The 27079-nt window shown below is 42.2% G+C and overlaps 1 protein-coding gene across 7 annotated transcripts in view; it reads right to left on the reverse strand.

Moving 5' to 3' along the window:
• LOC135558704 (sodium- and chloride-dependent glycine transporter 1-like) overlaps window positions 1–27079 on the reverse strand; it is a 103423-nt gene that overhangs the window by 33446 nt on the left and 42898 nt on the right. For 2 of the 7 annotated variants that reach the window (XM_064992752.1, XM_064992749.1), the window contains exons 2-4: window positions 26638–26762; window positions 18007–18264; window positions 4156–4253 (exon numbers count right to left, since the gene is read on the reverse strand). In XM_064992752.1, coding sequence (XP_064848824.1) covers window positions 4156–4197 — 42 coding nt within the window. In that variant the 5' untranslated portion in view covers window positions 4198–4253; window positions 18007–18264; window positions 26638–26762. Of the gene's footprint in view, window positions 1–3315; window positions 3582–4155; window positions 4259–18006; window positions 18265–26637; window positions 26763–27079 lie in introns of those variants that run through there. The other 5 variants (XM_064992751.1, XM_064992753.1, XM_064992750.1 and 2 more) reach the window with 4 other exon arrangements.

Genomic DNA, 27079 nt, shown 5'->3' on the forward strand with positions numbered 1-27079 from the left:
TTCTGCATATTACACTTTTAATGTTTACAAGAATCTATATTCTTGGTGGAATGTGACAGGTCAGTGTAGTTCATAGTTCAGGAATGTTATGACCATCTTAAGAACTAGGCATAGATCTCTGTACTCAGCTAAATGATTTAACACCGATTACCAGACATATCAATCGCTGCTATTGTTGTATATTGTTTATCGTTGTCATGCTAGGTAGGTGACCACACTGAAAAAAGTTATGTTATGTTTGAAAATCCCCTAACCCAACTATTTCTTACATAGAAAGAAACTCAAACTTCACGTTGGGCGGTCCCATCTGCATTTCTTATTTTATCTGCAATATGTCTGCAGGTCAGGTTAAACCAGCCTGAACTCCATATAGTGTCCCAAATAGCACCCTATTCCCTATATACTGTAGGCCTAGTGCACTATAAGGAGAGTAGGGTGCCTTTTGGGGACGAAGCCGAGGTCCGCTTGGTCTTCATACTGATCTCAATAGTAGAGAATTATTAGATTGTTTCTATACATCAGTGAAAGTATAGAACACTCAACAATGGTCTGCGGCACGGCCAGGCTGCACCCAGCCAGCCAGGCTGTGTTGTACTGCAGTGTGGGGCTAGCTGCCTCCCCTCTCCTCTCCTCGCTGCCAGCTGTGGGTCCAGGAGCACAACATGGCTGGAGACAGAGCCCCGAGCACACATATGTCTGTGCACTCGCCCCTCAGCTGCCTGCCCTCGATCTCTCCCTGCGTGTAAACACTCCAGCCACTGACTTCCGCTCCATATACTGGCCCTCTCAACACCACCTGCACCCAGTTGGAAGCGCTGAAAATAGGCCGGGAAAAATGGGGAAATGAATGTTCAATTGGAGTCGGATGTGCTTCAAAAGCGAAAGCCACTCATTTAGCTAATTTAACACCCATTGCTTACCAAAAACACAAGTACATTTTTACAGTAACCAGGCCTAAATAGTACTGTTGGTATTTTAAATCAATCCCATCGTTTCAGAGAATCCTCTTCATTCATTCATTTATCCTCCAGAATAAGAAGCAATTGGTGAAAGAACATATTTGAATTGAGGAGGGATATTTTTACAGGAGTTAATCATCTTATTACAGTGTTACAGAATTAGTCTAACATTGCAGCCAAACTGCTCTGCAGGGTATTGAAGTTAAATATGCAGTACAATAACATAACAGAGCCATACCCAGATTTAGGAACAACAGTAATCTGCTCCAAAGCCTCCAAGGGAAAATAATATCTGCTTTTTAACTCTGCAGCTCTCATTAGCTTTCTGGCATTGCCTTTTCACGATCTAGCAAATCTGTTTCTGTATAGTGAAATCATTCCAAGCTATGTTTTCAACTGCAATATGTTCTTGTCCAATCGGAAACGGTTTGGACAATTTAAAGAGACGTCTGTGTCATGATATCTATGCTATATCTAGGCACTTACTTCAAGGCACAAAATCAGCCCACTACAATTCAGTAAAGAAAAAAGCAAGACCAATACATAAGGATTACATTTGTGGGCAAATCTTTACATCAAAATCGATGTATAAATCTTGCAAGTTGAGCCTATTCCCAAACTACAATCTATCAATCTCTGGACCCGGCAACAATTTCAAGCAGATTTCAAGCAATGTCACCATCAAATGAAACCAAACTGTCTTTATGAAACCAAGGGATGACGTTAGAGTGCCATTACATTTTTCCTGATTGTGAAAGGCTGTCAGACTAAGTCAGAGGTGCCTACACTAGCCTACCATGCAATTACCACATCCTTCTGAAGTTCTTATTACTTCAATTATCACTGGAGCATGCTTTACAATCACAGATGACCTTAGACAATTGTATTCCTAACAGCGGGTCAAACTACTGCAGAGAATTCACGTAGGCCAGACCGGCTCCTTTATGAATAAGGAAATGGGATATCTGCTGAAAAAGTGGTTTTATAATAACATATGCTATTTAGCAGATGGTTTCATCCAAAGTGACTTACAGTCATGCGTGCATAAACCTTTTACCTATGGTTAGTCCCGGGAATCAAACCCACTATCCAAGCGTTGTGAGCCAGTATCTACCAACTGAGATACAGAGGACAGCAGAAGCCTAAAACATAAAAGTATAGCAATAGAAAAAGTCACATCCCCTTTGGTACAAAGAGAGTCACTTATGACACATGGTAGTCAGTCAGGGGAGCGTGGCAGTGCGGTAGGTAGGTAGGTAGGTAGCTGTCCTATACAAAGCGACAAGGCTCTGTCTGTCTGTCTGTCTGAAGGGTCTGTCGTGTCAGGTGCACCTGATCCTAGAGCTCTCTCTGTGACCCACCATCCTGTCAGATAAACCAGTCGACACAGGACAGCAGTAGTTCACCTCTAACAACTACTGTAACTTATTCAATGAGACTTCTCAGTATAACGTCAACGTAAAACGTCAATAATCGCCAACGGCTTTGTAAGCAATTCACCAATCAGACAATATGTGGTCTTTATTCACTTTTAGGAATATGTCTATAGCAATGTGACACATACATTTTCCAGCAGAAATACATTACCAGGTAGACTCTGATGTTAATGCTATCTGAAACCTGAACCTTCTGAAGAACACAATATCAAATAGATTCTAGAGTATGTCGCATACCAGGACTGAATCAGAGGGACATTGCATCATTCAAAATAACTGTACAAACATTGATTGCATCCTTTGTCACATGCACCAAGGGCCATCCCTTCATCTGAGTAAATAGAGGCTGTTTCGCCCTACATAGATAAGAAAGCTTTCACTCAAATCTGTATCCATCCTAACAAGGGGGCAACGGGAGGCGAGGCGCTCAATGAAAGTGAAGATAAGAACAGTCTGCAAACAGGGCATAGGGAACTCAACGTTCTAAACGGACTGCTTGTGGACACACTAGACAAATGGATAGGATGTTCAGTATCAGCAAGCAGAACAAAAAAAGATACATTGAGAACAGCCAAGCCTAAAATTAGACCAAATAGATAAGCGTAATACCTAACAGGCCATGAGCCTTTTAAGAGAGTTTTATCAATGAATATTGGCTTGATAACTTTGTGGTGCAACATGCAACATTTTTGTTTCCATCTTAAATGAATAATTTTTCTACAGATGAGAAATCTAGATGACTCCTTGTCAACCCTTTAAGTTCCCCTACACTTCTAGGAGCACGGTACATTCATTTAGATGCATGGCTCTGACAAATTTGCATTACATTAACTTCACACACACCAAAACAGGGGGCATACACACGTACAAAGAAAATATATATCTCTGAAAAAATAGGGCTATATTAAAGCTTTACCTACCGCGAGCAACACCATTTTTTTTATCTTCATAGAAATGTTTCTTTAAAAGTATGTGCAATGATCTCAGCGGCCCGTTTCCTTGTGTTTGTTACTGAACACTAGGAGGCTTGCTCAGTCTTCACAGCGGCCAACCAAAAGATGTGACAAGACTTGGCGCTCCACATAAATCGGCAAAGAACAAAGTGCCATAACGGATATCTATATATTTTATTTTAAACAAATCTTTTGGTGGAATTGTTTAACTGACAAGTCCCTTGGCCACTAAAGAGAGTGGCAAAGGAAGAGAGAAAAAACATAAATATGAGCCAACCCCCCTTTTTCGGACACTTTTCCCTTTCCCACTCTGTCACTCTTTCACAGTTAGCCTGCCCACTTCCTTAGAAACTTTATCACACACCCCTCAGCCAGCACCACCAGAACTTCCCACTGCAATTAGTTATAAAAACTTTTCAGTCCAGCCACACGTGGTCTGGTTTTTAAAGAGTTGTATCCCCCTTCTCACGTGGTATGGGGGCTATTGAGTCGTCACAGACCCCCTGAATGATCGCCGAAAAATAAGGCGGTCCAGACAATAGGTCGTCTTGATTCATTCAATTCTTTCAGGACCTTGTACCGTCGTCCGGGCAGCTCCACACAATTGCTGCTTTGATAGTTTGGATAAACTCACTCTCTCCGTTTAATCTAAAAAATCCAATCCATTTTTTTTTTAACAGTTAACTGTCCAAGGTTTTCTCCACGAGTCGACAAAATTACAACATTTTGCTAGAGATCATTGGTATCACATACATCTGTGTATCAAACAGGTCACAAGATGAAAATAATTAGTAAAAAGAAACTGACCTGGTCAGCTGAACAGGCTGCATTGCTGTTGGACTCTGACATGGTTTGATAGTGCCCAGTGGTTCTCTCGTTTCCACTCCTGAGTTCTTCATTCACACCTTTCCTTTCGGTTACGCAGAAAGAGGGGAAAAAAAGAACAGCCTCTTTTTGCCCGGGGTTGATTAATGCCTGAATTATTTTCACCTCATTTCATCTGATGGAGTTCTGTTTCCTCTCCGCCTCTCTCAATCATTCGGCATGGTAGCGCTCTCTCTCCCTCCCCACTCTCACTCACCCTCCCTTCCTCCCCCTCTCTCGCTTTTATTGCCCTCCCTCTCTGTGTCCCCTTTCTGTTCTACTTCACGATTTCAGGAAAATGCCCCCCCCTCCCATTCCCAAAAAGACAGGAGAGATCCACAGCTTTTGCCTCTACCTCCACAATGAATGGATTGTTGTCATCGCAGCACCTTGGCTGAATACAGAGCGAGGGGAGCTGCTGGTTTAGCTGACTGGAGTCAGGGCTCCTGCCAAACCTTCCTCAAGAGATGAAGGAAAAAGTGAGGAGCCGTGCGCTTCCACTGCACTCACTACCCTTGCTGTCTCTCCATTTCTTCCACTTGTTTTCAAGGCAGCTGCACCCAGACCACCAACACTCTCATTCATGAACACTTGACTCTCAAATCCTTGTCCCTTGACATTGCCAATTCCTCCCTGTATGTAGTGCAAAAGGCACAGGGGCACATACCTTCCTCACTGCCTACAACATGCTTGCAGGGTCCCCACCCACCCATTTTTAATTCATGCTCTTCCTCTTTTTTTCAGAGGTCCAAAGATACCATATTATTTGTGCTCTTGACAATGTATGGCCAACTGATACGTGACAAAGACAGTATTAAGTGAGAGAACTAGAATTGCATCACAATGTAAGGAAGGGTTCAACAAAATGCCAAAATGTGTCACAAAGGAGGCCTTTCAAAAACTCTGCTTTTGGCCAAGTCCTCCAAAGAGTATCCTGTTAGTGGTGTCAAAAGTTGACAGACACCTGGCATGGATCCTAATGGATGTTTGATAGTGGGGGACAATGGTGGCAACCGCTTCAGTGGATAGACTCCATGAGTAGGGCTGGCACAATTACCGTATAACCGTGTAACCGACGGTTATGGATGAAGACGTCATGAAAATAAAATAACTAACCCTGGCATTTTGACTGGTAAACTCATGGGTACACTTGCAATAGATAAATAGGTCAATCAAACTCAACCAAAACAATGTAATTGCCATGTAAATACATGGGGGAAAGGGCCATGGGGGAAATATATTGAGTCTCCTGTTTATATGTATTTTACACTATGTTGAGGTAAAAATCGGAGTATAATGCTTCTAGGGATGTCAACCCCAACACATGTTCATGTCATTGTTACCAATCAACTGGATTACATTTTTAAATGAATTAGACTACCACTACCGATTTCTGTATACTAGCTATGCCAACCTGCTTATACGAACAGAAGTTAACATTGAGCAGTCACAAATAAATTCAAATCGGTCTTAAGTGACCAGATTGTGGGCCTGTTATAATACAGAAATCTTGATGGATTTGACAAATATCCACTTTGGTAAATCAGATTTGTTGAATGTGCGCCAAATTGGTAAAAGAATGTCTACATTCTACTGAGTCCTTTACCACATCCTATGGTTGCCTGGTATTGTGATGCAATCATTTCAATGGTAATGTAGAATGTTCATTCAAATGATGATAACTGATGTGGCTCATGCTTTGGATATTTTTTTGTATGTCAATTGAGTTGAATCAACAGATCACTGCACATATTTTACTTCCTGCTTTGCTCCTATAGTTACACTTGCAATACATGCCAGTCCACCCACTATTTCATCATTGACTTGAATGTGGACGCCGATCTATTCATTCTATTTCTATGGCAGGACATGCAGTCAGGAGTGTAGCTGAAGAGAAAATATGCCCCCCCACATTTCTTTGCTATTTGAACAGTTATTACTGTTAATAACAGTTATTATGGTGACAGAAGGTACTGATTTCTCTGTCAGGGTTGGAACCTGACTTTACATTACATTATGAGGTTGCATAAAGACAAATTGCCACACCATCATTGGAGGAAATGATGACGTTCACACATCAGTTTAAAAAGAGAAGTAAACAAAGTTGGCTCACATAATAAAGGAGTTGTGCTATATTGCTTTTTTAAAGAGAAAAACGAATATTCCAACAATTACGCTACTATTAGCCAAATGTAATTTCCAACATTTAAAATTAGATTAGCAGATACATTGCTTTTGAATTGAACAACATAGGGGCAAATTATGCTAGGAATAAAGCATAAATAAGAAATAAGTATTTGAACCAGTGGGGGCCCCAGGACAGAGTTTGGGAAACCCTGCGCTTGGCGACAGCACACTTCCTGCATGCTCTTTAGTAGTAAAGGTCTGCAGACGAGCAAGTGTGTGGTGTGTGTGTGTGTGGGGGGGGATAGTGGAATAAATTACACACATGTAGAGCTCCTCTGGGCTTCCATATGAGGCCCAGGCAGCCACGAGCGTGGCGGTGGGGGAGTTTGACACTGTAGGTCATTAGAAACTCTACATGGGCCACAGCCAACTCCTATTAGTCAGACCAAGAATAGGTCAGATCTAATGAGGATTTTGCGATGCACTATTTTTCCTGCCGCTTATCAATAGTTGAACGGAGAGAGCTGTGTAGAGGGGTGACTATGACCAGGAAAAGAGACAAGAAAACTTACTATAAAAGCCAGTTGACATGTCGGGGAACTTGTTTTTCTAATTGTCCTTTTATGTCTGCTATTTAGCTCCATTTAGACATCACAGATGCCATGCTCTGTAATTGCCCGGATTTGTTCAAATCTTTTACTGCAGGAATGTAAATTGAAAATGTGAAACTAACATTCACACATAATGATTGCTCATTGGAATGGCATGGACCAGTGTTTCCTCTAGAAAAATGTGTAGCAGTGCGTGGAAAAAATGAATTGAAATAAAACCACACTGACACCATATTGGTAAAGTTATTTGTTGTAATGATTTGGACATATTGGACCATGCTTACAGTGCATTTGGAAAGTATTCAGACACCTTCCTTTTTCCACATTTTGTTACATTACAACCTTACTCTAAAATTTATTTAATTGTTTTTTTCCTCATCAATCTACACACAATACCCCATAATGACAAAGCGAAGAAATGTTTTTAGAATTTTTTGCAAATGTATTAAAAATAAATAACAGAAATATTATTTCTGGACAAACTGAGCAATCAGGAGAGAAGGGCCTTGGTCAGGGAGGTGACCAAGAACCCGATGGTCTCTCTGACAGAGCTCCAGAGTTCATCTGTGGAGATATGAGAACCTTCCAGAAGGACAACCATCTCAGCAGGACTCCACCAATCAGGCCTTTATGGTGGAGTGGAAGTAAGTATTCAGACCCTTTACTCAGTGCTTTGTTAATGCACCTTTGGCAGTGATTACAGCCTCAAGTCTTCTTGGGTAAGGCGCTGCAAACTTGACACATCTGTATTTGTCCTAGTCTGAGGTCCTAAGCGTTCTGGAACAGGTTTTCATCAAAGATCTCTCTGTAATTTGTTCCATCTATCCCTCGATCCTGACTAAACTCTCAGTCCTTGCCACTGAAAAACATCTCCACAGCATGATGCTGCCACCACCATGTTTCACCGAAGGGATGGAGCCAGGTTTGCTCCAGACGTGACGCTTGGCAATCTGGCCAAAGAGTTCAAACTTGGTTTCATCAGACCAGAGAATCTTGTTTCTCATGGTCTGAGAGTCTTTAGGTGCCTTTTGGCAAATTCCAAGCATGCTGTCATGTGCCTTTTACTAAGGAGTGGCTTCCGTCTTGCAACTCTTCCATAAAGGCCTGATTGGTGGAGTGCTGCAGAGATGGTTGTCTTTCTGGAAGTTTCTCATATCTCCACAGAGGAACTCTGGAGCTCTGTCAGAGTGACCATCGGGTTATTGGTCACTTCACTGACCAAGGCCCTTCTCCCGCAATTGTTCAGGTTGGCCGGGCGGCCAGCTCTACGAAGAGTCTTGATGGTTCCAAACTTCTTCCATTTAAGAGTCCACTGCGTTCTTGGGGACCTTCAATGCTGCAGACCTTTTCTGGTACCCTTCCCCAGATCTGTGCCTCGACACAATTCCTTCAAACTCATGGCTTGGTTTTTACTCTGACATGTATTGTCAACTGTGGGACCTTATATTGACAGGTGTATGCCTTTTCAAATCCTGTCCTATCAATTGAATTTACCACAGGTGGACTCCAATCAAGTTGTTGAGACATCTCAAGGATGATCAATGGAAACAATTTTGAGTCTCATAGCAAAGAGTCTGAATACTTATGTAAGTAAGATATTTCTGTTTTCCCTTTGGCATTATGGGGTATTGTGTGTAAATTGATGACGAAAATGTTTAATTCAATCCATTTTAGAATAAGGCTGTAACGTAACTAAATGTAGGAAAAAATCAAGGGGTCTGAATACTTTCCAAATGCACTGTACAACCTATGTATGGTCAATATTATCAGGTATGCTATCAGCAATAAGCATTATCACCTGTAGCCCAACTGATGCAGCAGAGTGGCTATAAATAAATAAAGTCTCAAACAAGGGGTAGCCTATCTGCACTTACCCTAGTGGGCCTAGGGTGACCTTTTAATTAGTTAGCATCCTATTGATGAATTGTATGTCCCAAATTCTTGCTTAAACACAGTTAATATAATGTAGGCCGACCTGTAAGGGTCGTTTGGGGTAAACTGCCACCCAGGGTACACTGCCTGTACTTCTCACAGAAACCACTTCCTGTCACAATTTCCCTGGGATACCCTTCTTTTTAACACAGTCCATTAAAACTGCTGTTTTCCCAGCGATTGCAAGACTTGTTGTGCATTGACTGACTGCTTGTTAGAATGCATGTTTCGCTCCCTATGGTACTCATAACTTGAACGCGCCTCGATAGGGATATTTATTTACACACAACAACAAGCCGACGAGATCAATAGATAAACTACTCTACTATAGGGTGTCGGATTTTTGTATTCATTACTAATTTTGTTTGCAGTGGAAATGTAAATGTGGACTGTTCCAGCATAGTTCAACCTTCTGACTCCACAGATGATTGGGGTAAACAGGTTAAACTAAACCTTTCATGGCACCTCCCTACTGGGCGTCAGTCATACCCGGGTCATACGCTGCCCATCACACACAACCCTGCTGCTAAGAATGCATAGGCCAACCCTAACCCGCAAACGAGACAGGGAGACCGGGATCTCCCTGAGAACTCACCATCATCATCATCACTACACTCCTCATACTAATGATACTGAATATGGTAGTGGCGAGGGGGCAAGGTAAGGGGGGCCATTGGGACAGGACAACTTCCGACTAAGGCATGCAAGAATTTAGGAAGGATCGTCTGGCTGTGCACAGCCCATCAATGAGGCGGCCCGGCAGCCTGAGAAAAGCCCAGTTGCTATAGAGAGCAGGGGTAGGCCACAGTCCTAATAGAGGAAGAGCGTGCGGGAGAGAGAGAGTGAGGGGGGGGGGGGCAGTGTGTGGATTAACACTGGGTGTTCCATTTCAATTCTAAATTTGCCGTCTTTATTTCCTACTACGCTCCTATCAGAGAGTAGATCTCACCACATGCCAATTTAATTTGCTGAGAACATCTGAGTTCTAGTCTAGCCCATCGAATCTGCCAGCATTTTTAAAAAAAAAATACTTTTTGGAAGGGTATGGCTAGCGTTATATCAGGTATAAGATAGAAAATCTCCCTATTATTACACAACAACATCTCAATCTTATTCAAACAAAACAAATCACTGAAGTGACACAGAATGGTCCCAGGACGGTTTGAAATGAGCCGCCTTTGGGACTCTTTCCTATTCAAAGCACGCTGCCTCTATTGACAAGCCAAACAAGGAACTTCAGTGTGGGCTAAATTACTACTGCTGACCAAACATGTCACTTTCGCAACTTACTGCCCTATTGATGTGCGGTTTCCGGATCATATTCTCACTCAGTTGGTTTGCAGACTAGAGATACTGACGCAGACATGCACACACAAATATTGCAAAAGCAAGCGTAAACCAACATGCCTGTTACCCCACCGCTTGACACACAAAGCTTGTTGCTGATTGATTTGAAATAATAGGAAAGCACACGCATAGAAAATCCATTTGTGAGCAATCTCATTCCGTTTTGAGTGAAACGTACTCAACTGGGGTGTGTCGTAGTGGCCATGGCCAATGGTGCCGTCTCCGATCTTACATTTTAAAGGCCGTCCCCTTGGCGCAGAGACAACATTTCCTGCAATTCTACATATTGTGGCTTGGGGCGGAGAGAAAAGGTTACAGTTTTAAAGCTAGTTTGATGCAATTGTACACATGTTGTCATGGGGAAGAGAGGAAATTGCAATTTTAAAGCTAATTTCCTGCAACTCTACAGAACGACATCTGTCGTTCTGCCCCTGAACAGGCAGTTAACCCACTGTTCCCAGGCCGTCATTGAAAATAAGAATTTGTTCTTAACTGACTTGCCTGGTTAAATAAAGGTAAAAAAAAAAACATGATAAGAAAATCAATAGGGGCCCCATGACATTTGGGGAATTTTAGATTCAGATAGTGATTGTTAGTTCTCAAAGATGATCTTATTTAAAAATATATAGCTCAATTTTCTTTTCTACATATTTTATATCTGGCTTTAGTCGTTTTAAGTTTACACTGAAAACATTTTATCATCCCAAAAATGATTTACCCTTCCCATAATCATATTTTTTGGCGTGCCGGCAATGAATATAGGGGAAACACTGAGCTTGAGCTGCCCTTGCTCAAAATGTAGGAATCATTCTTACCATTCTCCTCATTTTAACTGTTTTAGCAATACTGATTCGTTTTTTGCCCAAAGGTAACAATAGTCTAACTATTGGGATCAAAATAACTATTGAGTGTTATCTGATCTCATTGTACAGAATCTGAAACAGAACACATTTTAATACAGGTGTAGACAGGGTCACAGGGAAGCTTTTAGTAATCATTCCCAACATTATCATCGAGACCTCTCAGTAGATTGGTATGATGGATCTCTCGGCCGAGTCTTCTTCAGTGATACATCTAGTACCCAGTGCGGTGCTCAGAGATATTCAGCTCTCCCGTGGACATGGTAATGATGTTTGGTCCTATTAAATCCACCTGCATTTAGATTTCTGTCCATTATTGCAATTTACTTAATAGCTCATCACCTCTGATTAGTTTCACCTAAGTGATGGGGTGCGTGAAGGCTTGGTACAAGGAAAATTAGGATAACCCTACATTTTCTCAACAGTTCAGACTGAAAAACAGAAAAGTGACTAAAAATAGCTCTGGGGAATCTCTCTCGCCGGACAGACTAGGTAACGTGGAGGACAGAAAGCAGAGAGGTCAGAAACGGCCCTTTTTTTGGCGAATCTGACAGCCTTTGTCCGGGCAACAAAGGGACAAATTCATTAAGCTATGGTCGGAAAACAACGTCCTAAGCATTTCTTCCAGTTAGAAGAGTGAGTTCTGCTTAGCCTGGCAGCTTTCAGGGACACAGGAGAGCAATCTCTAACGCTTGGGTTAACATGAAGTTTTCATGATAATATCTCCCCTCTGTAATTTAGCTGGAAGGGCCCCAGCTGTTAATTCTTTATAAATAGCGTGTAGCTCAGATTGCCTCCAGGGAGAATGGGGCTCAGTGGAGTAGCTGGGGAACAAATCGGGCCAGATAAAGCACACAACATACACATTTTGACAAACATATGGGACCATTGCTGGGGATGAAAGTGAGGTACATGTGACTTTCGTTCACCTCACGTGGATTCACCAATGAGCAAATTAGAAGAGCAGCAGCAGAAATTGTTGCCGACCTGACTTTTTTTGAGAAGTGATCGAAATTAAGAGGGCTTTATAGGGAAAAAACTCAATCCAAATAGATTTTTTGTCTGAAATAGCTACCACAAGGTTAGTACATTTTCAAGAGTTACCATTATTATTATTTTTATTATTCACACGGGCTCAAAAGTAGAATTGAGCATACATGCTAGCCACTGTAGGTAGGCCCCACTTAATTCTTCTTACGTGCTTTCATAACTTTGAAATCAGATAAAACCTTGTATAAAAGATAAACTAACAACTGATTTAACATTTGCGTTTAGTGACACCAAGGGTGAATGAAGGCCCTTTATCTAGCTAGGTAAACAGAACTGGTCCAGGGTGGTTGTAGGATTTTATCTAGTATTTGAAATGCTGCCAGATTTCTAGTAACATACATGTGTAAGGGACATAATGTAGGTTAGTGAACGTGAAAAATGTAAAAGGAGACAAAAAAGCTTCATTCTAATCTTTTCAAAATTCAATGTTTTGCTAAGTGCTAAAAATGAAGACTTTTCTTTGCCAAGTCATGATAACAACTCAACAGAATAATTAGTTATATTAGTAAATTACTTCAAAACAATACCTTTTTGGAGAAATAATTTGTATATTAGGCTACATGTGGAACGTGAGCAAGAAAGAGCAAACTTTTGGAGATGCTTTCGGGGGGCCTTGGACATGGAAGGAATCAAAGTGATACATAATATGAAGGCAGGTGTTCCTGTGAGGGAGCCCTGAGAACGACAGACCCCCCTTCGTCCCATGCCTATATCTCCCATTCAATAGACAAGGGGCAGAGCAGGTTGAGTTCAAACGCAACAAATTACCTAAATATGGGGTGAAAAGCCTTTGAAGGACCTCAATTGGACTGTCGAAAATAATAATAATAAAAGAGATGAGAAGATTTAAGAGGCCTCGAGGGAACACAATGCTCAACTGCTGTCCATAATTTCACAAAGTAGCCAGCGAAAGTGGGTCTCTCCCTTTTTCTTTTAACTTTGTTTATCCTTTATTTGGAAGGGGCTGCCATTAAACAGAAGAGAGAGGAAGAAAAGTAGGAAAAAACTACATTTTCAGCCTGAGTGGTTTCTTCAAATGAAATCTAAAGGCCGAAACTCAATGGGCCCTTTGGTTGGGGAAACTTTTTAAAGGAAGCGCAGCAGTGGACGTGTTTGGCATTTGGTGGCCCTTGTCCCCCCATTGTACCTTCGCCACAGTGGCTGCATTTTCCCTGGCTCGGCTTCTTGGTGCACTGCACTGTACAGTCAGAGGCTCAAACAAACAGAAATCATGTTTTGACTTCCCCTTTGCTCCGTCACATCTGTTCCCATGCCCCCGAAGGCAGCACAGTTGCACAGTTACAAAGATGTGAACACTCAAGCTAATTCAAGTGAATGACTGACGGCTCAATATGGTCCTCCTTACATAAGAAGGGAAGGAAAAGCTTTAAGCAGACTGAAGACTTGACGGACAGACGAACTTAAGCTTGCCACACGTTGTCTTTACACAAACTTCACATTGCAAGGCAATTATGTACAACATTACAAGTCGTTTAGATCCTCTGCGCCTCGATACTACACGAAATGTCTTGCCAGTTTTCCAAGGTGAGAATGTTAACAAGTAAGAAACAATAAAAGACAAACTACATCAATATTCGCAATATACTTGTTTTTTCCCCTTTTTCATTGCTATGGAACAGACATTTCTGTATCACTCAGTCTGCAGGTAACCTACTGTAAACCATTTCATGGCAGAATGGTCCTTAACAGGGATGGCTCCTGTCCTATGGGACCCTGCAAAGAAGCCCACATTAGCAGGCAGCCCATGGGAAATGCAACTCACTGCAGCACTACCCTCGTACCCAGGGGAGGGGGTGCAAGAAGTCACCACAGCTAACAGTCGCTCTGCTACTGATCTTTAGTCTTTCGTCTCTGACAGGCCAAGCAGAAATACCCCCGTCATTACCGGGCACAAATATGTTTTCAATGTCCGTTTCACATGCATTCTTTCTCTTCACTTTCTTAGAGAAGTGTTTCCTAACCCCCAACAGCACACATTTCTGTTGTAGCCCCTGACAAACTCACCAGATTCAAGTAATTGAAGGCTTGATGATTCGTTGACAAGTTGAATCAGGTGTGCTCGTCTGGTGCTACAACAAAAATGTATACTGTTGGGGGTACTGGAGGACTGGAGAGGGCAAACACTGTCTTAGACGATTACAGAAGAGGCACAACGACACGTGATGCGTGTCCCTTCCCCAACATATCGTCTCTCAATACATAAGACAGCTAGCTGTCTCGTAAAACTGTGCACCAAAACCTCATCCGGCTGCCAATTCAGGGAAAGTGAGTCCATATGCTATAAAAGATGCAGGAGAGCAATTCAGAAGATACGGCCTCTCTTAGAAAGGTTGCAAAGAGTCAGACTTGGGTTTCTAATGCACAATCCCAAGCAGAATAAGCAGCATGTCCATGGCAAGTAAGCTCTCAAATAGATAGAAAACTAGAAAGAGCAATTTTAGCAGTAAGTGAAAATAAGTATACAACTACTAAAACGTCAATTACTGTAGGTTATGTATTAGAGGTCGACCGAGTAATCGGAATGGACGATTAATTAGGGCCGATTTCAAGTTTTCATAACAATTGGAAATCTGTATTTTTGAACACCGATTTGGCGTTTTTAAAAAAAAAAAATATTTTTACACCTTTATAAAATCTTTATTTAACGAGGCAAGTCAGTTAAGAACTCATTCTTATTTTCAATGACGTGGGTTAACTGCCTCGTTCAGGGTCAGAACGACAGATTTTCACCTTGTCAGCTCGGGGGATTCAATCTTGCAACCTTACAGTTAACTAGTCCAATGCTATAACCACCTGCCTCTCGTTGCACTCCACAAGGAGGCTGCCTGTTACGCGAATGGAGTAAGCCAAGGTAAATTGCTAGCTAGCATTAAACTTATCTTATAAAAAACAATCAATCATTCATAATCACTAGTTAACTACACATGGTTGATGATATTACTAGTTTATCTAGCGTGTCCTGCGTTGCATATAAATGTAAATGTAATAATCTGACTGAGCATACAAGCATACAAGTATCTGACTGAGCGGTAGTAGGCAGCAGCAGGCTCGTAAGCATTCATTAAACAACACTTTCGTGCATTTTGCCAGCAGCTCTTCGTTGTGCGTCAAGCATTGCGCTGTTTATGACTTCAAGCCTATCAACTCCCAAGATTAGGCTAGCGTAACCGATGTGAAATGGCTAGCTAGTTAGCGGTGTACGCTAAAATAGCGTTTCAAACGTCACTCGCTCTGAGACTTGGAGTGGTTGTTCCCCTTGCTCTGCATGGGTAACGCTGCTTCGAGGGTGGCTGTTGTCGTTATGTTCCTGGTTCGAGCCCAGGGAGGAGCGAGGAGAGGGACGGAAGCTATACTGTTACACTGGCAATACTAAAGTGCCTATAAGAACACCCAATAGTCAAAGGTATATGAAATACAAATGGTATAGAGAGAAATAGTCCTATAATTCCTATAATAACTACAACCTAAAACATCTTACCTGGGAATATTGAAGACTCATGTTAAAAGGAACCACCAGCTTTCATATGTTCTCATGTTCTGAGCAAGGAACTTAAACGTTAGCTTTCTTACATGGCACATATTGCACTTTTATTGCACATATTGCACCAAATTGAACATGTTTCATTATTTATTTGAGGCTAAATTTATTTTATTGATGTATTATATTAAGTTAAAATAAGTGTTCATTCAGTATTGTTGTAATTGTCATTATTACAAATAAATTTTAAAAAATTGTCCGATTAATCGGTATCGGCTTTTTTGGTCCTCCAATAATCGGTATCGGCGGCGAAAAATCATAATCGGTCGACCTCTATTATGTACAAGAACAAAACATTATAAATAAATCAGTAATACACCATGTCATAAAATCTAAAGATGGAGGCAATTCTACCGTATGTAATATAATACACTGTATGTAGGGGAGCCGTGGCAGTTATTTATGGCGGGAGAAAGGCTCGGTCCCGTGGAATGACTAGCATCACTGTCTGTCAGTGGAAGACAACAGACTCAGCCATGGGGACCGGAGCAGGGGGGAACCAATCACAAGAGGGGAGGGATTTCTGGAGGGATTTTTTTTTGTGAGGGATTTTGGCTCTTTCTACTTTTGACTTCACGTTTAAACCTCAAGGTTTGACCTTACTCGTATGCTTTCCTGTCCAGATAAGAGAAGTTTTACTATCTCTCACTGTCCATTTCTCTGTTTTTACTAACAGCAGTGTGAAATTTGAAAATGTTGTTGTGAAGAACATGTGATGTTGTTATTGAGGCCTTGGCCTAAAAATATTTACAGAGTGGTTTGATAGGACTCACTTATAAAATACAATACAAATAATTTATGTGACGACTTGCGATCTTTATTTGCTTATTCTATAAGCTAACTGTATGTCAAATTGTCTTACAACTGTATAACCTTGGAACAACCTGCAAGAGCCAGTACATTTTTTCAAGGTATGTATGTATTTTGTGTAAGATTTATCAAGTTACGCTAGTTCTCTGGAAAATTACATCATAACCTCTACAATTAAATGAATTAATCATTTAATTCAGCCTAGCAAGATGTGTAATTTATTACAGTTAAGGCAGTTTTAAAGTAGTGAGAAGCTGTATTTGAGTTCAGTGGAGAGTTTCTCTGTGGCCCTCAGCCAGGGACACACTGTTCAGACAATTACAGAAGTGGCTGCTGCGAAAGACACCTCGGCCAAGTCAAACAATCAGCCTGCAGTATACCTGCTTGACAGACACATGGGTCCGGTTGGGTAAAGCCACCCAAGGTCCAGTTACTTCAGTACTAATATTGTGGCAAGGGATGGCTGCTAGCCACTATCCCCAGTGTTCCCCAGTGTTCTCAGTAGTCAAAATCGAAAGGGATAAAGGCATGGAATGAAATATTAGGGATAGTCAAAACCAATTTCATACAAGTTATACAAACATTAAACACATACAAAATACATAAAACAATAGACAGGACACTTAGGAACGTTTGGCTAAATTCAAGCAAGAATCTCGGAGAACCTCATTGATCAAGTACAGGTAACACCTTGTCGACTTGATAAATAGGCCTATTCTATGTCTTCAAATGATAGGCGAAACCAAAAGGATAATTCTTCACACTCAAGAAACATTTCATTCAAATGAATGTGCTATTTAATTACTTTAACCCAAGTACATACTGTATATTATCTAAAGGACCTTTCAAGTCACTAACCAGATGTTTGGTTGATATGCAAAAACATTTTATTTTTGGTATGAAACATGATTTATTTTTCAGTTACTAAAATATTTTCTATATTTTAACTGGATGTAATTTATAGTCTTTAAAGTAAACATTGGATTATCTCCCACATTTTGCTAAAGTTTCTACAACTAGCTAGAATTCTAACTACATTACATTTTTTTTAAATAATGAACAAAGCAACAAAAACAGTAGACATGTTTTTATTTCATTAGCCTACATTTTGATAGGTAGACTATAGGTCTTTCCAGTTGTCATCCAGTTAGCTGATCCTTGGTCTATAGGGCTAGACCAGTGACCAAGTAACAATGGGATACATGATCAACAGCATAAGGTCAACTAATGTTCAATTGCTGGGCAACAGCTGCACACTGCTATTCCTCATCAATGAAAAAACAATACTGTAGCTCAAGTGTGATTTGCCACCCTTAAAAGAAGAGAAGCCTCCACAAGTTATTTTACCAGTCCTAAACCAAACTCCTCTTGTCTGCCCACCAGACACTTGTGTGGCGACCTACTCCCCTCAGTCTATGACGGGGTGTGTGAGGAGATGAGTATGGGAGGGAGGGGGAAAGACTAAATAGAAATACAATAAACATAAACTTAAACTCACCAGAATCCCCTGAAACTGCTTTTCCGCCATGCTTCAGTCAGGAGCGCTTTCAAGCAGAGGGACCTCTTTCTCTTCCGTGAAGATGTAGTCTATGTCCGTGCTGCTGCTCGTCTTCTTCTGGACACCGGTATGTTTCAGTAACAGCGGCTCGCGTGCGTCGTCGCCCCGTTGCTCTCTCGATTCCCTTGTCTCCGACCGTAGCTGAAGTGGCGTCTCTCCTTTGTATTAATTCTCCACTAATCCAGGAACTTTTCTTTCCTGTGAAAGGGACATGTGACAAGGAGGGGGGTGGAGGCAACACTTTTAGTTCCTTTCCCAATTTCAAACATAAATTTCATCACTGGGAAAACAACTCCCTCCCTTTCTAATGGTTGAAGACACTTGTCTTTAGCTGACCAAAGGCACCAGTGGTGAGGATGCTGATATATGCCACAGATTGGAGAGAAACTAGACTGAAATTTTCCTGAAAACTAATCGCTGAAACAATGTGCTAGTGTATAAACAGATTAGTCGACTGTTAGAGAAAAAGCTCAGACTTGTCATTGACTGCACATTGCACAACAAGTGCAGAGAGCAGTAATCGAAATGAACCCAAGAACATGGGAAGCTAACAGTGTTTAATTACTTCCCAGTATAAATTGAATTGAAATTTGATGTCTGCATTGTTCTCTTTTATTCAATTATGTGACAATGGTAAAATTGTTCAAGTCAAATACTTTACATTTGGAGCACATAGAAATCAATTGCTCTCTGTATCAGGGGAAGATGCTGTTTATCCTATAAGCTAATTAATGCCATAGGAAAATTCATTAACATTCACTAAAGCTAAAATTCATCATATTTAAATTGAATTACACAACAATAATTAATATCATACATACAAGTGCCTTCAGAAAGTATTCATATACTTTGATTTATTCCACATTTCGTTGTGTTACAACCTGAATTCAAAATCGATTAAATATATTTTCTCTACACACAATACCCCATAATGACATGGTGAAAACATATTACATAATTTAATTGATAAGTCAATTCCTTGTAGAAGCACCTTTTGGGGTAAGTCTCTAAGAGCTTCCAACACCTGGATTGTACAATATTATTCTTCATAAAATCCTATTTAAATACTTTTTACATTATTTATTTAAAAAATTATAATATTTTTTAAATTCTTCAAGCTCTGTCAAGTTGATTGTTTATCATTGCTACACAGCCATTTTGAAGTCTGCCAATAGATTTTCAAGTCGATTTAAGTCAAAATTGTAACTTGGCCACTCATGAACATTCAATATTGTCTTGGTAAGCAACTCCAGTGTAGATTTGGCCTTTTGATTTAGGTTATTGTCCTGCTCAAAGGTGAATTTGTGTCTGTTGGAAAGCAGGATTTTGCCTGTGCTTATTGCTGTATTCCATTGATTTTTATCCTAAACAACTCGCTAGTCCTTGCCAATGACAAGCATACCCATAACATGATGCAGCAACCACCATGCTTGAAAATATGAAAAGTAGTACTCAGTGATGTGTTGGATTTGCCCCAAACATAACGCTTTGTATACTTAAGTGCCTTGTTGCAAACAGGATGCATGTTTGGTAATATGTTTTATTCTGTACAGGCTTCCTTCTTTTTATTCTGTCATTAAGGTTAGTATTGTGGAAGAACTACAATGTTGTTGATCCATCTTCAGTTCTCATATCACAACCATTCAATTCTGTAATTGTTTTAAAATCACCACTGGCCTCAAGGTGAAATACATGAGCAGTTTCCTCCTCTCTGGCAACTGGCTGTAACAAAACTAAATATGGAGAAAAAAATGGGGTGTGGATATTAGGACTGTTGCAGTGTTGCCAACGTGTTACCGCCACACTGGCAGTCATGAGTCATGACCACAGTAAAATTTCACTTGACCGAGTCACAGTAATCTCCTCTTAATACACTGGACATGAGTTGGTAGTACCCAACTTGATAACAACCATCAGGTGCTAATGGCCTGGTACTCAGGGCTCTATTGTCCCTCTAACCACTCTGACATCAAGGCAAATACAATAGAGAATCACATCAAACACTTTTCATCAAAACAGTAGACCTATCATACTTTTAAAACTCACCTCACTGTGATTGGTAACTTTGAAGAAAAAAGTTCTAAAACAGGTTGAAACTGAGTGGAAAACATGTTCATTGTGGTTGTTGTTTCAAAGCCTAACACAATGAAATGGACAATGCTTTCTAAGGTGATGATGAAGTCAAAACACCCATATGCATATTAAGAGTTTAAGCATGCTGTTGCGGTGACCGTATTACCGCCACACCGGCAGTCACGAGTCACAAAGGCAGTCAAATTCCACATGACCGTTTAGTCACAGTAATTAGACATCTCCAAGCTCTGATGCTGCTGCTATTTAAATTACCAAACTTGCTAACTGCCTGGTACTCAACACTCTATTGTCCGTCTCATCACTCTGACATCAATGCAAATATGTTTTGAAAATCTAATCAAACACTTCCTGAGAGCCCATGAGCTCATGTTGCGCAACATTTCTGTAGGCTATGCAATCGTGGGAGAAAACCGCTAATAAAAAGACGAGGATCCCATCACCTTTCTATAGGCTAGGCCTATGATATTTATTACTCAACATTCCTAATATTATGCACATTGCAGGAGTATAGCCTGCCTTGCTGGTATGAAAATGAACCATGGGGAAAAGCCTCCTCCACTTGCTATTTAAGTGCATAGATGACATGTATTTTTTCCGCTGCCCCTGTTTCGATACAGGTGCATGATAATGGTCCATTCTAAATCAAATCAAATGTCACACATATATTATTTAGTATATGTAAAGACAAGACTAACTGAAGAATAGTCTGATGGGTGACAATATCAGCCTATCACTTGTGAATTATAAATGATCACTTGTGAATTATGCCCAGCATAAGAAACAAAGCCTTTTTTAGCAACTTTTTCGAATCAGTCACACACCCCAAGTCAAATCAAATTGTATTTGTCACATGCACCAAATACAACAGGTGTAGTGTCACGTGTGTCCCTCTCTGGCCTCTAGGTCACCAGGCTGCTCGTTATGGCGCACACCTGGACTCCATCACCTCCTTGATTACCTGCCCTTTATATGTCACTCACTCCCTTTGGTTTCTTCCCCAGTCGTCGTTGTTTCTGTTTCTGTGTCATGTTGGTGCGCTGTTCATTTATTTATTAAACGTATTCACTCCCTGAACTTGCTTCCCGACTATCAGCATACATCGTTGCAGAATGACGACTCACCAAATGGAAGCATTAGAGAGTGTTTTTTTGTTTTGTTTTGGTGTTGGATGTGATGTCGGGTCCGAGTGTCCAAACCGGAGCTACCTGGGAGGCCTCAGACGGTTTGTCGGGTTCCCCTGCCTCAACAGGCCCGACGGGTTTCAATACCTCAGCGGGATCGACAGGCTCCCATGCCTCAGCAGGTTTGACAAGCTCCCATGCCTCAGCGAGTTGGACAAGCTCCCATGCCTCAGCGGGTTCGACAAGCTCCCATGCCTCAGCGGGTTCGACAAGCTCCCATGCCTCAGCGGGTTCGACAAGCTCCCATGCCTCAGCGGGTTCGACAAGCTCCCATGCCTCAGCGGGTTCGACAAGCTCCCATGCCTCAGCGGGTTCGACAAGCTCCCATGCCTCAGCGGGTTCGACAAGCTCCCATTCCTCAGCGAGTTGGACAAGCTCCCATGCCTCAGCGGGTTCGACAAGCTCCCATGCCTCAGCGAGTTGGACAAGCTCCCATGCCTCAGCGGGTTCGACAAGCTCCCATGCCTCAGCGGGTTCGACAAGCTCCCATGCCTCAGCGGGTTCGACAAGCTCCCATGCCTCAGCGGGTTCGACAAGCTCCCATGCCTCAGCGGGTTGGACAAGCTCCCATGCCTCAGCGGGTTCGACAAGCTCCCATGCCTCAGCGGGTTCGGCTCCCATGCCTCAGCGGGTTCGACAAGCTCCCATGCCTCAGCGGGTTCGACAAGCTCCCATGCCTCAGCGGGTTCGACAAGCTCCCATGCCTCAGCGAGTTGGACAAGCTCCCATGCCTCAGCGGGTTCGACAAGCTCCCATGCCTCAGCGAGTTGGACAAGCCCCATGCCTCAGCGGGTTCGACAAGCTCCCATGCCTCAGCGGGTTCGACAAGCTCCCATGCCTCAGCGGGTTCGACAAGCTCCCATGCCTCAGCGGGTTCGACAAGCTCCCATTCCTCAGCGAGTTGGACAAGCTCCCATGCCTCAGCGGGTTCGACAAGCTCCCATGCCTCAGCGAGTTGGACAAGCTCCCATGCCTCAGCGGGTTCGACAAGCTCCCATGCCTCAGCGGGTTCGACAAGCTCCCATGCCTCAGCGGGTTCGACAAGCTCCCATGCCTCAGCGGGTTCGACAAGCTCCCATGCCTCAGCGAGTTGGACAAGCTCCCATGCCTCAGCGGGTTCGACAAGCTCCCATGCCTCAGCGGGTTCGACAAGCTCCCATGCCTCAGCGGGTTCGACAAGCTCCCATGCCTCAGCGGGTTCGACAAGCTCCCATGCCTCAGCGGGTTCGACAAGCTCCCATGCCTCAGCGAGTTGGACAAGCTCCCATGCCTCAGCGGGTTCGACAAGCTCCCATGCCTCAGCGAGTTGGACAAGCTCCCATGCCTCAGCGGGTTCGACAAGCTCCCATGCCTCAGCGGGTTCGACAAGCTCCCATGCCTCAGCGGGTTCGACAAGCTCCCATGCCTCAGCGGGTTCGACAAGCTCCCATGCCTCAGCGAGTTGGACAAGCTCCCATGCCTCAGCGGGTTCGACAAGCTCCCATGCCTCGACCCGAGGCAACCGGGGAGGTCTCAGCCGGCTCATCAGGCTCTCACGCTTCAGCCGGTTCGTCAGGTTTCTGCGCCTTAGCAGAGGTGACCGGTCCGCTCCTGATCCCCGAGGTCGTCATCTTGGTCGGCGTCCGCACATCTGGGAGGGGGTATTGTCACATGTGCTCACCTCTCCGGCCTCTAGGTCACCAGGCTGCTCGTTATGGCGCACACCTGTCACCAGCGTTATGTTCATAATGACACTCACCTGGACTCCATCACCTCCTTCATTACCTGCCCTTTATATGTCACTGCCTTTAGTTTCTTCCCCAGTCATCGTTGTTTCTGTTTGTGTCATGTCGGTGCGCTGTTCACTGACTCTCAGTGTACATCGTTACATGTAGACCTTACAGTGAAATGTTTACTTACGAGCCCTTAACCGACAATGCAGTTACAAAAATACCCCCAAAAATTAAATATACAAAAGTTTTAAAAAATATATATAAAAAGTTGGAGATAAGAATAATTAAAGAGAAGCAGTAAATAACAATAGTGGGGCTATATACTGGGGGTACCGGTACAGAGTCAGTGTGCGGGGGGCACCGATGTCAAGTTAATTGAGGTTATATGTACATGTAGGTAGAGTTATTCAAGTGACTATGCATAGATAATAACGGAGAGTAGCAGCAGCGTAGAAGGGGGGAAGCCATTTGATTAGCTGTTCAGGAGTCTTATGGCTTGGGGGTAGAAGCTGTTTAGAAGCCTCTTGGACCTTTTGAGGATCTGAGGATCGATGCCAATTCTTTTCAGTCTACTGAGGGGGAATAGGTTTTTTGTGCCCTCTTCAAGACTGTCTTGGTGTGCTTGGACCATGTTAGTTTGTTGGTGATGTGGAAGCCAAGGAACTTGAAGCTCTCAACCTGCTCCACTACAGCCCAGTCGATGAGAATGAGCGCGTGCTCGGTCCTCCTTTCCCTGTAGTCCATGTAGCCAATCCCATAGGCCTATATGTTTGATAAGGTTTGTGTCACAACTAAAGCACATTAATTACAATGGGTGTAGTGCCTAACTGTCATACATAAAGAGTGTATGAGTTTCAAGTTTGGGGAAGATAATGTTGACAATAAAAATGAACCTTTATAATAAAAGCATGACATGCATAATTGCATTTGCGGTCTCCTTTGATAATGGTGTTTTCTGCTAATGGAACATTTGCGCTTATAGACTACTACCATGTGCGCATTGATGCGTTTATAATGTGAAGAAATAACCTAATAGTTTATCAACATTTTAAGCTAAATGTTCTGTTGCGTGTGGTTGTATTCATTTGTGATCTATCGTATTCCGCAACAGTCCCAGACTATGTTTGGAATATTTATTTCTCGCACAGAATAGGTCGACTTTGTACTATGGGGAATAGTAGATTGACATAGGCTAGTGGTTTTGCTGTTTGTTAGGTCTACTCATCTTATTGGCTGACGAAAAGTACATTTCAACAGTTCTTCCAATATCTTCAATATGCACCTCGGAATTGGATACGGACACGTGCAGTTGCGTCCTGGATGTGTCTGACTTGTAGCCTGTGAGAACGACCCAATCAGGTAACGGAGAGCCATGTGAGTGAGAGATGCTTTGGATTGGGTTTTGGATTACATTGAGAATAGTCTTATAGGTGGAAATATGATGATCACTTAAAAGTTTTTTTTAAATCATTTTTCAAATCAATAGCCTATCGTGCATTCCATATATGATTTCACTTCTAAGTCATTCTAAGGTTTGTATCATTCACAACTAAAATTGACAGAACTCTAAATCTAGCATATAGGACCTGTTTCAAATGATCACTTTAACGCTCAACTTTCATGCACTTCATATGCGCACTCGCTACAGAATGGGAAAAATATCCTTTCTATTTTATTCAGTTAAATTCAATACTATTCTTCTTACTATAAAATCATATAATATAAAAAATAAAGGCATGGTGTCACACCCTGACCATAGTTTGCTTTGTATGTTTCTATGTTTTGGTTGGTCAGGGTGTGAGCTGAGTGGGCATTCTATGTTACATGTCTAGTTTGTCTAGTTCTATGTTTGGCCTGATATGGTTCTCAATCAGAGGCAGGTGTTAGTCATTGTATCTGATTGGGAACCATATTTAGGTAGCCTGTTTGGTGTTGGGTTTGGTGGGTGATTGTCCTTGTTCTGTTTCTGTGTTACTTTGCACCAGTATTAGGCTGTTTCGGTTTTCGTGTTACATTTATTGTTTTTGTATTTGATGTGTTTACTTTGTTTCATTAAACATTAATCGCAATAGCCACGCCGCATTTTGGTCTGACTCTCCTTTGCTTACAGAAAGCCGTTACACATGGGACTTACGCATATCTTATCTCCTAAATTTACACGCCTACAGCTTATGGCATGGCGCATAGCCAGAAAACATACAGTAGGACAACTCATATTCTGTCCTTCTGAAATAACTTTTCTTCATATCATGTTTCTTTAAACCTCCCTAAAATAAATCATGGATTTATTGTGATGGTGGACAGTATATAATATACAATTGATTTATTCTACTTTTTAAATGTAGATGCTCCAAATGTGTGCATCAGTGGCTTGTAAGCATGGAGCCCTGGAAATGCTAAACGTGTTTATGTTAATTAACGGTCAATTTCCATAAGACCGGCAGAATTTTGCATGACAACAACCAGCTGACAAAATGTCATGACCGCCACAGCAGTAGTAAATACTTTCTGAAGGCACTGTACATGATAATACAATGTAACTAGGTATGACTGCACCATTTAAAAAAAGGCTTCCTTCCAGGAGTCAATTATGGGCATTACAAAACTATTATGCCTATTTATTCTAAGGGGGGGAAAGTACAATGACACAATGCCCTTTGAATATATTTAGGATGATCTATATCTTTTGACATATTGGTTTCCTGACCCTAGAAGCAGTCTGTGGACAAGGTATAACAGCAATCCATGCTCATCATGCTCAAAACATCTGTAGGAGACTGTTGAGCTTCTCAATACATTTCTGATACTTTCGGGTGCTCAGTCGGTAGAGCATGGCGCTTGCAACGCCAAGCGTCGTGGGTTCGATTCCCGCTAGGGCCACCCATATGTAAAAGTAGTGGCCCCAGCCGACTTGTAAGTCGCTTTGGACAAAAGCGTCTGCTAAATGGGATATATATATATATATATGATTTGGACATGATGCGCAAAAATGCTAATATCGGTCCCATGACTTGAATGGGATTTGTACCACAAATGCATGTATTTTCATTTTTTATACTTTCATTGAACCTTTATTTAACTAGGCGAGTCATTTAAGAACACATTCTTATTTACAATGACGGCCTACCCCGGCCAAACCCGGACAACGCTGGGCCAATTGTGCGCCGCCCTATGGGACTCCCAATCACAGCCGGTTGTGATACAGCCTGGATTAGGGTGTCTTTAGTGGGTGTCTGTAGTGACGCCTCTTGCACGGAGATGTGGTGCCTTAGACTGCTGCGCCACTCGGGAGCCCCAACAGTTAGCTTTTGATAAACTTTTGCTTAAAAGTTAGCATGTGGGACCCGTGCCAGGGACTGATTAGACAGTAACAAAATCGATGTGTCATTCTGTAACTTGGGTAAACTCTCTCTTTATCATCTTCAGCATCAATGTGTTGGGAGTCGGTTGACCTGACATCCCACAGTGTGTTAGGATTAATGATGTACACTGAGTGTACAAGACATTAGGAACAAACACCTTCCTAATATTGAGTTGCACCCCCTTTAGCCCTCAGAACAGCCTCAATTCATCAGAGTCCATACTCTACAAGTTGATGAAAGCGTTCCCCAGGGATGCTGGTCCATGTTGACTCCAATGCTTCCCACAGTTGTGTCAAGTTGGCTGGATGTCCTTTGGGTAGTGGACCATTCTTGGTACACACGGGAAACTGTTGAGCATGAAAAAAACAGTAGCGTTACAGTTCTTGACACAAACCAGTGAGCCTGGCACCTACTATCATACCCTGTTCAAAGGCACTTAAATCCTGTCTGGCCCATTCACCCCCTGAATGGCACTCATACACAGTCCAAGTCTCAATTGTCTCAAGACTTAAAAATCCATCTTTAACCTGTCTCCTCCCCTTCATCTACACTGATTGAAGTGAATCTAACAAGTGACATCAATAAGGGATCATAGATTTCACCTGGATTCACCTGGTCACTAAAGGGCAGATGTTCTTCATGTTGTGAACACTCAGTGTGTAGC

Source organism: Oncorhynchus masou, chromosome 17 (assembly GCF_036934945.1).
Source record: "Oncorhynchus masou masou isolate Uvic2021 chromosome 17, UVic_Omas_1.1, whole genome shotgun sequence".
NCBI classification, from domain to species: Eukaryota; Metazoa; Chordata; class Actinopteri; order Salmoniformes; family Salmonidae; genus Oncorhynchus; species Oncorhynchus masou.